Source organism: Triticum aestivum, chromosome 5D (genome assembly GCF_018294505.1).
Source record: "Triticum aestivum cultivar Chinese Spring chromosome 5D, IWGSC CS RefSeq v2.1, whole genome shotgun sequence".
NCBI classification, from domain to species: domain Eukaryota; kingdom Viridiplantae; phylum Streptophyta; class Magnoliopsida; order Poales; family Poaceae; genus Triticum; species Triticum aestivum.
In genome coordinates, this window is record NC_057808.1 from 568,383,404 (window position 1) to 568,394,677 (window position 11,274).

Below are 11,274 nucleotides of genomic sequence, written 5' to 3' on the forward strand. Positions count from 1 at the left end.
GCCCAGTGCCAATTTTCTGTTTTTTTTGCCTATTTCAGTGTTTTGCAGAAAAGGAATACCAAACGGAATCCAAACGGAATGAAACCTTCGCGATGAGGGAGGGCTGGGTTGGGCCGCAAGTGTACAGTAGGTTAGTTTCTTTTCCCTTTTTCTTTTCTTCTTTTCTGTTTTATTTTCTTCTCCACTGTTTTGCATTTTTTATATAATTAGCAAATGAATTTTGTTGACTATTGACATTTATCACATAAATAGTACTCAACATATTGAGCTAGCACCCAAAGTTTTAACTAGTTTGGAATTAATTACCTATTTGTTTTAATTCAAAAAGGCAATTTAAATGTTGTTGGAGCAGTTATAATGATGTTAAGGGCATTGTAATAATGGAAATGAGGTTGGCTAATTCATGACAATTACTTAATGAATATTTGCTACCCAACGAATATTTTTGTTTGACAGTTTAAAGAAATAACAATTTGACTTGTAATTGAATTTGAATTTGCCTTTGATTTTTATCAGGTGTTAATTTGGCTTTGTAAAACATGATGACATGGCATCATTAGCACGGGATCACAGTAGCTTAATTATTGGGGCTTTACAACCCTTTCATCAACGGATAGGAGCAACGACAGATGTTGTCAAGATGGCGGCTTCAGACATATTGGTGTATTACTTTCTGAGATCTTTGTGAATAATTAATAAAGTGGCTGCATGTTACATCGACAGAGTACATACGAGGTGGACCAGATTCCTCCGGCTGCTAACCATGAAAAAGATGCATGCATGTACGCATGAGTGGTCACAAACTCACACCTACGTACAGGATAGACCTGATTATGACGTACATGTGCATAAAGCTCAAGACATGTGAAGTGTTAGCGATTGCCATCTACAGATCCGTTATTTATGACGTACGTATCACAAATGGAGTCTACCACAAAATAGATGGAAAATAAAGGACATCAAAATCACCTTAAACGTTGAAGGACAAATGCGGGTGGTTGACGAGTCTTGCACAACCCCACTTGTGGGCAACCTATACTTGTATATAAAGGGCTAGTAGCCATACTTCAACCCGTACTTACTTGAAGCAAAGTAGTCGTACATATAATCCAAATGGCCTCATCTGATGTTCCGGGCAGTCCCGAGAGGGTTTGTAACTTCGAGCCATCTGTTTGGGAAGATTTCTTCATCATATACGAGCCAGAGCCACTCCAGGTACATATATAATGTTTATTTAAAAAATTAGCCTTCGTGGAAAAAAAAATGTTTAACTTTTATGATTGTAATGTGGTTGCAAGTTCTATTACCCGCAATACGGAGCTCCAGAAGGAATTCTGTTTCCCGTTGGGAGGTTCCTTCTTGATATTGTTACTCCATAGACATCAGCTATGCTGTCGGCAAACACTGGTCAAAACGATCAGACTGCAAACTGCACGATGTCTTTGTCCTTGACTCGCTCTCTGCTCTCAGAATTCGTGTACCATCAGTCTAATTAGGTTCTCCAGTAGTCATCAGGGTTATGTAGGTGGCGTCCTTCTTTTATGGATGGCTTAGGATACAAGAGCACCGGTCCAAAACACACATTGAACGACCATGATCCGCGAACTGTGACTGTTGGCCAAAACCAGTGACAAGTACGTCCAACATATTCTTTTTTGCTCCCTTTTTGACACACAAAGTAGCAGCCAGCGGGTTCTCCCTGATGTGCGCGCGGTGCACATAAGAGCAACTGCGGGTGTTTCCTTCTCTTTAAATAGGATTTCGTCCCGCTTTATTATATGAATAAAGAAACAGGGCCACATGATACAAGGTATTGAAGAAATCCCCAGAAGCTGATCAAAAAACAAAACACAATAAAACACGGCAGTAGCGCAAAAAACACACACAAGATTGCACTACTGAACGCCCCCAACATGCCGGCAGAAAGAAGCATAGGAGACACGACAACGCGACTGAGATACACTCACACTAATCGCCAAGGGCCCAAAGAGGTTCACGATGCAAAGCACCGCCACGGACGCAACAGCCAAAGGAGACAAAAGCTTTCACCCTGCGTGTCTGAGGGTAGGGAGAAGGCCATGGAGATGCCGCAAGAGGAAAGCGATGCCCGAGATGCAAAGCTTTCGAATGGCCCCTCCCAACCCTACGCTGCAGGAAGAGGCCACATACCCACCACAATGGGGAGACATCCACAATGGACCGGGGTCTCTAGATCCTAATCAGGGCTAGGATGCCACCACCTGCGACAAATTTGCCAAGACCTCTCACCACAGCGCACGTCACCACCCACGTGCTCGAAGCACACCGCCAACACCTGCCTCAACGTTCCTCGCCGAAGAGCCAACAATCAAGCCCGTCTGTTGGTAGGCATCTGCAGAACAACGGCGTGACACCATGAACTGGAGACGTCCTTTTGTTGGTTCGTGAATGGGGCACGAAGGTGAGGACCTACACTACTGAAATGCACGAAATCGACACGATGATTTACCCAGGTTCGGGCCACATGATTGCGTAAGACCCTACTCCTGCTTTGTATATGTTTATGTTGGTGGATGGCAAGCTACAAGTCCGTCCCAGGAATGGGAAATATTGTGTGCTGCTACGGGGTTCTACCAAGTTTCCAACCTTTGAATAGGTCTATTATGTCTTGCCGAAAAAGTGACTCTTTCCTCCCTTTTCTTCTCTCAGTAGCTAGATCCTCCTTTTACATCTCAAGGGGTACCACAATGGCTTCGCTACTAAGGAAGTGGCCTGGGTCTGATCAGGTGGGTGAGTGCATTGAATGCTGGGTGATGTGTCGTCGTATTGTGGCTTCTGGGAATGAACGCATGTCTTGTCTTCACCTATCGTGATGCAAGCTGCGCGGGGCGTGACACGCCTTTGTACAGGTGTGCACCATGAGGCGGGGTGGAGGAGTGACTCACCCCTCGGCGTCTTGTCCATCTTCTAACATGCTTGCTCACCTGCCGCATAGCACAAGGGCTCTGCGGGCGCAGCACAACCGCGCCACGCGTGAGTGAGGCGATAGCTTGCTGTCGAAGGCTTGCTGATTGCGGGCCAGCTGGAGAAGGTTGTTTCGGGGCGAGGTTGTTCCGGGGTCTTTACCGGCGGGTGCCGGTGCCGGGTAGTTTGGTCTTGCTTCCTTCTGGACTTGGGCAGGCTCGTTTGATAGCCATGTAGATATTTGAGCAAAGATCTGCATGCGACCACATAGCCTTGGCTTGGGCTTGGCGTAGTTCTTGACGAAGGTCTACATGGCACCACAGACTTGAGGGAGAGTAACCCGTGATGAGCAGCTCTTTCTCCTTCTTGAATCAGGTCCAAAGGTGGTCGTTTCATGTGCAAGGTTGGGTCCATAAACCCAGCCGTCACGGTACTGACACCGTCTTCCAGGGCCGACGCCTAGGCATCCATGGCTGAACTGCGTGTGTATCCTTCTGTGAGGACTTCATCTGTAATTGATATTTATTGGAGGCTGTCCTTCGATATTGGAAAAAAAGTTAGAAATACTTTGCAAAAAACTGTCATCCAAAATATGCTATTGTTTTCTATGGTCGCATGTAGTTTTTTTAAGAAAAATCCTAAAGTTATTTCTTAAATGCATACTTTATATGTATGCATGTTTTTCCATCGACATATTTCACAGAGTGTGATACAATATTAAATTTAGCCCTATGATTCGGTAAAAAAAATCCCCTTTATCTAGTCGCCAATTCTAGGGTTCAGTCGCATCCTATCATTGGCGTTAATAAGATTATGGAACTATACTAGTGATTGCAATAACGAATATGACAACACATTTCATTGTTGGCAGTTCTAATTCTACCTCATCCACCGTGGTCTCTATACCAAACACATTCGCGGTCTGCTGCATTAACCCACTAATCGACCGTGGTCTCTATAAAAAATAAATCAATCCCTAAGGACAATCTATAGCTGTGATGTCTTATACGCCACTCTAATACTATGTTCGTCTTGGTTCTCCCTTTGGTGACGCGAAGTCTTGGCTTTATTTGATAGTACAGAGAGCTACTATAGAAGCTATAGTCCCTCCACAGTAGGACTCTCATTCGGCCTATCTTTTGTCACGGTTGATTTTGGTGTGCGTGAAAAAACGATGATTTGGTTTTATACTTAAATAAAGTATAACGAATAAACGAGTTTGATGGACAAGTAATAGAAAAGACATCATAAATTGTTCATTTTCACTTTTCTTTAAATACCTCGTATCCCTCTTGCATTTTTGTTAAATCATATTTTATTAAATCTTTTTTCTCAATATACTTCGTATCCCTTTTGCCTTTTGATCCTCGAGCCATTTAATAATGCATGCAGATATCTGAAGAATGTATGAGGGTGAAAGCTGACAAACTGAAGGAGGATGTACGCATGTTGTTTCAGACGTTCAATGGTACTATGGAAGAGAAACTGACCTTCCTGGACACACTCCAGCATCTCGGAATTGATCACCTCTTCAGAGAACAGATAAACAAGGCCATAAATGAAATCCACGAGACTGAATTCAATAGCTGTAGCCTGTATGAGGTTGCTCTTTATTTCCGCTTGCTTCGAGAGCATGGACTCTGGGTGTCTCCAGGTATATATCTACGTTGTATCTTTATGAGCTATCACATCTGAGTTGTTTAGACGATTCAATTTTGAATTCAGCATTAAGACGGAGTGAGAGAGAGGATCTCATTTTGAATCGATCACCTCTCGCGGTTCTAGTTTTGAAGTCTGTTTAGATAATGAAAGATTTTATTGCTTTCGGTCTCTACATACTACACTTATGAAGAAGAAATTAATTATATTTGCACATGCTTGAAATGTAAAATAAATGCAAATAACATAAAAGTTGGAAAAGATCAGGCAATAAATTAATTAACTGCTATAAGCTAAACTGTCACTATGAAATTCTATGTTAATAAGTAAGAGCTAATACATGCCAGCTTATCTTGCAGATCAACTACTAATACGTGCCAACTTTTCTTGCAGATGTATTCGATAAATTCAGAGGTGAAAATGGGAGCTTCGACATGTACATAACTAATGATCCAAGGGGGTTGTTAAGTTTATACAACGCGTCTTACCTTTCTCTCCCTGGAGAACCAGAACTCGACCAAGCCATCGCTTTTGCACGACATCATCTTGAATCCATGAGAGGCAGCCTCATGTACCCTTTATCTGAGCAAGTCAGAAGAAACTTGGTGATACCTTTACCAAGGACTTTGAACAGAATAGATGCATCACATTATATTGCAGAGTACAAACATGAGCAAGAATACAACCCCTCCGTGCTTGAGCTTGCAAAGCTTGACTTTAATCTTCTGCAGCGTCTTCACCAGTTGGAGCTCAAGGCTTTTTCTCGGTACGTACGTGTTGTATTTATTGTTCTGACATGGCCAGCTGGACATATGCAAACTTAGTTGATGACTTATGTCTAGATTAATTAGCTCTGATCTGAAACTGAGCTTTTGAAGATATGAAGTAGGAGTATATAACCATTTGGTGTTGATTTCCAGGTGGGGAAACGATTTATATGAAGAAGTCGGGCTAAGCTACTCTCGGAATCGTATCGTTGAATGCTACTTCTGGTCATACACGGAGCTCTACGAGCGACATTATGGTGTTGCGCGGATAATCCTTGCCAAGTTGTTTGTGCTAGCAAGCATGTTAGATGATACTTTCGATATGCATGCAACATTGGAAGAGGGTCAGAAGCTTAACGAAGCTATACAAAGGTTTTTAATAATTTCATCGGGTTGATTAATTAATAGTCTCCTTGCTATATTAATATGTATCATAAATCCATAGATGCCGTCCACCTATAAATTAACAGCTGCCATCTGGTGGTAAATGCAGATGGGATGAGAGTGCTATTCCTCTTTTACCGGAGTACTTGAAGAAGTACTTCATCAGGATGATGAATACCTTCAGAGAGTTTAATGATGAACTAAAACAAGATCACAAGTACCGTGTTGCTTACTGTAGGAAAGCGGTATGTATCTCTTTGGGTTCTACTGTCAATTCTTCAGAATCATATCCATTGAATATTCTAATAGAACTAAAAATCCTCATGCTCATTTGCGCGCAAGCAGTTCCAAACTCTGTGCGGTTGTTACCAACAGGAATCTGAATGGTTTCATAGTAGTTACATACCAACCTTTGAAGATCATGTCAAGTGCTCAATCATCTCAGCTGGTACCCCAATGCTATTCGTCGGTTCACTTGTTGGTATGGGTGAAGAGGCAACCAAGGAAGCATTCGAGTGGGCCATTGGTTGCACCGATGCTGTAAAGGCTTGCGGTGAGGTGACACGTTTCATGGATGACCTGGCTTCATTTAAGGTATACATATTGTATGTGCCTTGCTCATATTCGAATATTCTTTGTGTGATAGAACATATTGAGTACCTAATTACTATTGTGTTTGTTCCCAGCATGGAAAGAACAAATTGGACGTGGCCAGCTCCGTAGAAAGCTATATCAACCAGTATCATGTCACGGATGAGGTAGCAATCGCCACGCTGGAAAATCTAGTTGAAAATGCGTGGAAAACTACAAACCAGGCACGATTTGACTGTCGTGCTCTGCTCCCTCTTGTAAACCGAGTCGCTAGCATTACTAAAAGCATGACGTTATTGTTCCATGATAGAATGGACCTGTACACATTCAGTCGTGGCAACAAAGACAGGATTCATCAGCAGTTCGTGCAGCCTATCCCCCTCTAGCTTCTCAATGGGTCTACGGGCGCCTCTAGTTTTCCAAATAAGCACTTTCTTTTATGCATTTTAAGTTCCCAACTTGGCTTGTACTTACAGATTTAAAATAAGCACGCATGTACCCTTACGTGTTCTTGTAATCTATTTTCCCTATCTCAGAATATTGAATGATTGAGATAAACTGAATATCTTTCTATTGAGATAAGATACTGATTTGTGTGGTGGTGCATCGAAGTTTAAAGACATCAACATGGTTCGAAAACCTTACCGCACAGGTAGGGCCGAACCATCCACTTGCGATACTAGCATGTTTTAGGGTGACATCGCGCACGCTACATGTAACCATGTGTGTTAGGGAAATCCATCACACTCGGAAGTAAACGTGTGCATCACCGATGATATCTCCGCTCGCAAATTGGAAATCCATATCCACGGTACTTTAGTCCTGTAACGGAGTTCTTATTTTAGCCCTTTAAAATTGGAACCTCTGTTTGCAAATTTCGCTATTGAGTGAAAGAATGTATATGTTGTCAAAATCACCCCTTAACCTATATTTTGCATCACAAATGTTATGCTGATGGAATTAAATGTGACGCAAATGCGCACAATCAAGATCAGAGACTCACCGGAAAATATCACAACATAACTCTAGATACAAATAAAATAATACAAGCTTTATATTACAAGACTAGCGCCTTGAGGGCTCGAATACATAAACTCAAATACACAAGAGTCAGCAAAAGTGACTATATCTGAGTACAGATATAAGTAAACAAGTTTGCCTTTAAAAGGCTAGCAAAACAACAACATCTGGGCCGAAAAGGCGCATGCCTCCTGCTTGGGAGCCTCCTAACTACACCTGGTCATCGGTGGTCTCCACGTAGTAGTAGGCTCCGTCGGGGTAGTCGTAGTCGTCAGCAGGATCAGCTGGCTCCTGGACTCTGTCATCTGATCAAAGCAATCGGGTATAGGGGAAAAGAGGTAGCAAAGCAACCGTGAATACTCATCAAAAGTACTCGGAAAACTTACATCAAATCTATACTAAGTATGCATCGGTATCAAAGGAATGAGACTATATCTTTGGGCTAAACTGCAGAAATGCCAGAATAGAAGGGAAGGTCTAGCCTATCGAAGACTACCATCTTTCTTAGTAAAGTGCAAATTAGCGGTAACAAGTATATTGTAGTAACGCCCAATGATCCTTTCTCGACTCCCTGCGAGAAAGTAATCCCGGAAAGCCATCATATCCATTTAGAATCTCCGGTATCCAGTTCTAGATGTAATAGACCAGGATACAACTAAGAGCGTCTGTTACCGTCGACATGGATATTCGAATAGACAAATTGCCCTACAGGGGTGCACAAACTTACACAAAACGCTCGATTAACTTTGGTCGGGCTCACTTTTCCAAGTCATGCCCGGCCTCAACTGGTCGACACACCGTAGTCCTACCTAGACTCAACAGAGAGGCCAGCATGCTGGTCTACATCCTAAGTGCTCAGGGGTCTTTGGCCATCGCCCCTTGCACTCCTGCACCCCTTGCACTCCTGCACGTTGTGTACGCGGCCTAGCACTACACCACGAAAAAATATTAGGGCAATCAACTGCCGGCAAAGATAGTGGCAGGTAAAGCAGGTAAAACATTGAGAACCAAGCCCAGTACCTGCCACTATCTTCGTCCCATCAATTAACTAGATAGTTAACAACCAAGCACATTCAGGACATGCATAGATTAATGCAAAGACAGTAAAACATGAATTCTGTAAGTTACTGCAAAGCAGAGCAAGTTCCCTCTGACTTAATGGTGCCACTTGTCTCATGACTAACGTTACTGCAGAAAAATGAGAGTGAAAATAAAACAGAAATAATGTTGAAATCACAGCAAGATGGAGGACCATTAACTGCAACTTCCTCTTTAGCTTCAATTCATACACCCAACAGAACACCACAAAGGGCCTGATTGGAATGATTCCTGATATCTCTAGGTAATGAATTTGAACTAACACTAATTAGCACATAGGAATTGATCAACACAAGGACGGATATGAAAGATAAAGATTAGAAGAATAACAGCCAGCGTCATATGTTAGGCTTGTTCTTGTTGATCAACTTAATCAGCGAGGTTGTTCTTGTTGCAGCCATGCTAAAATATAACCGGAAGTACATATGCCAAGCAGCTGAGCATTAATATGTTAATTAGATATGACAATGAAACAAACAAGTATTTACCGCTAGGCACATATCTTCCAAACATCCATGTTTTCACCAACAACAGCCCGTCCTATACTATTTTTTATTTAAATACCATATCCTGCAGCAAGCAGATGCATATAGTCAAGCATAATAAGATCTTTATATTTATGAACCGAAGCATCATACAGGCCATAAAAATAAATAGAAACCGTGATGCCACTGGACTTCCTTGTAGTATTTGTATTCCTTCTAACTGCAAAAAACAAAAGGATAATTTCAAAGGTTTATGTTCCAGTTTTCTTACTTGGACACCCCAAAGTGGCTATGATCTTGCGGTAAATTTCTAAATCCACAAAATTAATGTGTCTATTGGCTCTATGGATTGCGTTTTGACATGTATTACTGAAATTCCCTTTATATGTATGGATCATGGTCTGAAAGTATGCATACAAACCACCAATCTCTCTGTTTACAGTTATAGCTCAATGCAACAGAGTAAAAGAAAAGCATACATAAGTGCGTGTGATGCTATGGCAGATTATTTGGACTTTTGGACATCAAAATGGTTGGTAGAGCGAAGAAGAGTGCAACTGGACAAAGCACCAAACAATCTGCATGGTACAGATCTGATCTAACATCCATTCACCGGTTGAGATGAATGACATAGGCTAAGCTTTGGGTTTCGACCAATCGGTACAGAGTTAAAAGAAACCTGGTACGTTCTGGAATGATTCCCTGGCCGAGCACATATCTCAAACACCCCTGTTGTCATACCTAATACCAAAAATCAGAGCAAAAGTCAATTACAAACGTAACTGAAAACTCATGTAGGACTGAAGGCTTATTGGGTTATTTATGCAGCTATTATGAAATAAGGCACTATAAAGCCTATCATTCAGGATAAAGTAAATTATACAAAATAAGAAGTTTGTGTGAATCTTACTAGTTCCCAACATAATTAACTAAAAAAGGAGTTGCAGATGGCAAGAATCAGCACCAAACCAGGATCTGCTTCTGCCAAGCTTCCCAAATAATTATTTAGCAATGTGGCATAGGACAACGATTTAGTAAAGTACCAGGCCTTATCTAATTCTGTACCGAGCTAATACAGACAGGATCCCCATTGAGGCTATAGGGGCACTAAGCATCGATCTTAACCAGTAGTACGTGACTGGCGATGGTACTGGATCCGAATGCAAAGGGGGTTCAGCTCGAGCCTCCTGCCTACCAGATCCGATTAGACTGTAGCCAATTTACTAGATGAGCACAAGAACAAAAATCTGCATGTCACAACACAACAAAACAAGTATGAAAAAAATTAGAGTTGACCGAGCACGAACAGAGCTCAAGGGCGGCCTCTAGCTGCGACTCACTCCGTGGTTATTGCTGTTGCTTCAAGTGGACGTACGGGTAGTTGGCAGAAGAGTGGAGACGTCACTCTGCTGCTGCTGTTGTGCGAGGGGAAGTAGGGGGCGAGTAAGTAGACGGTGCGGGTGAGGCGTCGTGGACGGGGATGGTGGCGGCGGCGGAGTGTGTGAAGGATGCAGTGCAGGTGCGACGGCGTGGGTGGTGAACCGGGTGGAGCTGCGGTGTGGATGGGGAATCGGGCGGCGGCGCTGGTTGGGGATGCGGATGCGGATGCGGATGCGGCGGCGATGGTGATGGCGGACGGCATGGGTGGGGCGTCCTGGACAGAGATGGGGCGGCGGGGTGGATAGGGGATGCAGTGGCGGCGGCGTGGGTGGGGATGCCTGTGGCTGGGGGAAGAAAGAAGCGGTGGGGACTGGATGTGGGAAGGGAAAAATAGGGTTAAAGCTTTCACGGCAGTATAATAAGTGCCCCGGTTTCTTTCTTGACCTTTCCCGGCAGTTGATTGTCCTAATATGTTTTCGTGGTGCAGTGATAAAAGATTAGTAAAACCTAAAACAAAGTAAAACTAAATAAATTACAGCAAGCTATTTTTGGGTTTTTTGTTTTATAGATCTGAAACAAAGTAAAAGCGCAAAGTTATGACGATATCCAAGGCAATAATTATGAATATGTGCATCACGTCCGTGTCAAGGAGACCGACTCCTGCCTGCATCTACTACTATTACTCCACACATCGACCGTTATCCAGCATGCATCTAGAGTATTAAGTTCATAAGAATGGAGTAACACCTTAAGTAACATGACATGATATAGAGGGATAAACTCAAGCAATATCATGGAAAATCCCATCTTTTTACCCTTGATAGCAAAAATACAATACTATACATGCCTCGCTACCCCTACTTTGTCACTGAGTGAGGACACCGCAAGATTGAACCCAAAACTAGGCACCTCTCCCATTGCAAGAACAACCAATCTAGTTGGGCAAA

General features: G+C 42.7%; 2 protein-coding genes across 5 annotated transcripts; one reads left to right on the top strand and one right to left on the bottom strand.

The window, feature by feature from the left end:
• The first annotated feature begins 1,010 nt into the window (after positions 1-1,010).
• Positions 1,011-6,879, top strand: LOC123126307 (tau-cadinol synthase-like). Its single transcript, XM_044546672.1, has 7 exons — positions 1,011-1,215; positions 4,336-4,597; positions 4,996-5,368; positions 5,523-5,741; positions 5,863-5,998; positions 6,099-6,347; positions 6,440-6,879. The coding sequence occupies exons 1-7, from the start codon at positions 1,114-1,116 to the stop codon at positions 6,728-6,730; spliced, it is 1,632 nt and encodes a 543-aa protein (XP_044402607.1). The 5' UTR covers positions 1,011-1,113; the 3' UTR covers positions 6,731-6,879.
• A 473-nt stretch (positions 6,880-7,352) lies between these two features.
• LOC123123992 (uncharacterized) lies at positions 7,353-10,649 on the bottom strand. Of its 4 annotated transcripts, XR_006460924.1 has the most exons (5): positions 10,288-10,649; positions 9,627-10,194; positions 9,124-9,167; positions 8,951-9,032; positions 7,353-7,669 (listed from the first exon to the last, which is right to left on the bottom strand). XR_006460924.1 is itself a non-coding variant. In XM_044544681.1 (2 exons), exons 1-2 carry the CDS (start codon positions 10,587-10,589, stop codon positions 9,667-9,669), a joined length of 324 nt encoding a protein of 107 aa, XP_044400616.1. In that variant the 5' UTR covers positions 10,590-10,649; the 3' UTR covers positions 9,350-9,666. The 4 variants fall into 4 exon arrangements, 1 of the variants encoding a protein (XP_044400616.1); XR_006460923.1 differs by having other exon boundaries at positions 7,353-9,167; positions 9,627-9,688; XR_006460922.1 differs by having other exon boundaries at positions 8,951-10,194.
• Positions 10,650-11,274: the final 625 nt, after the last annotated feature.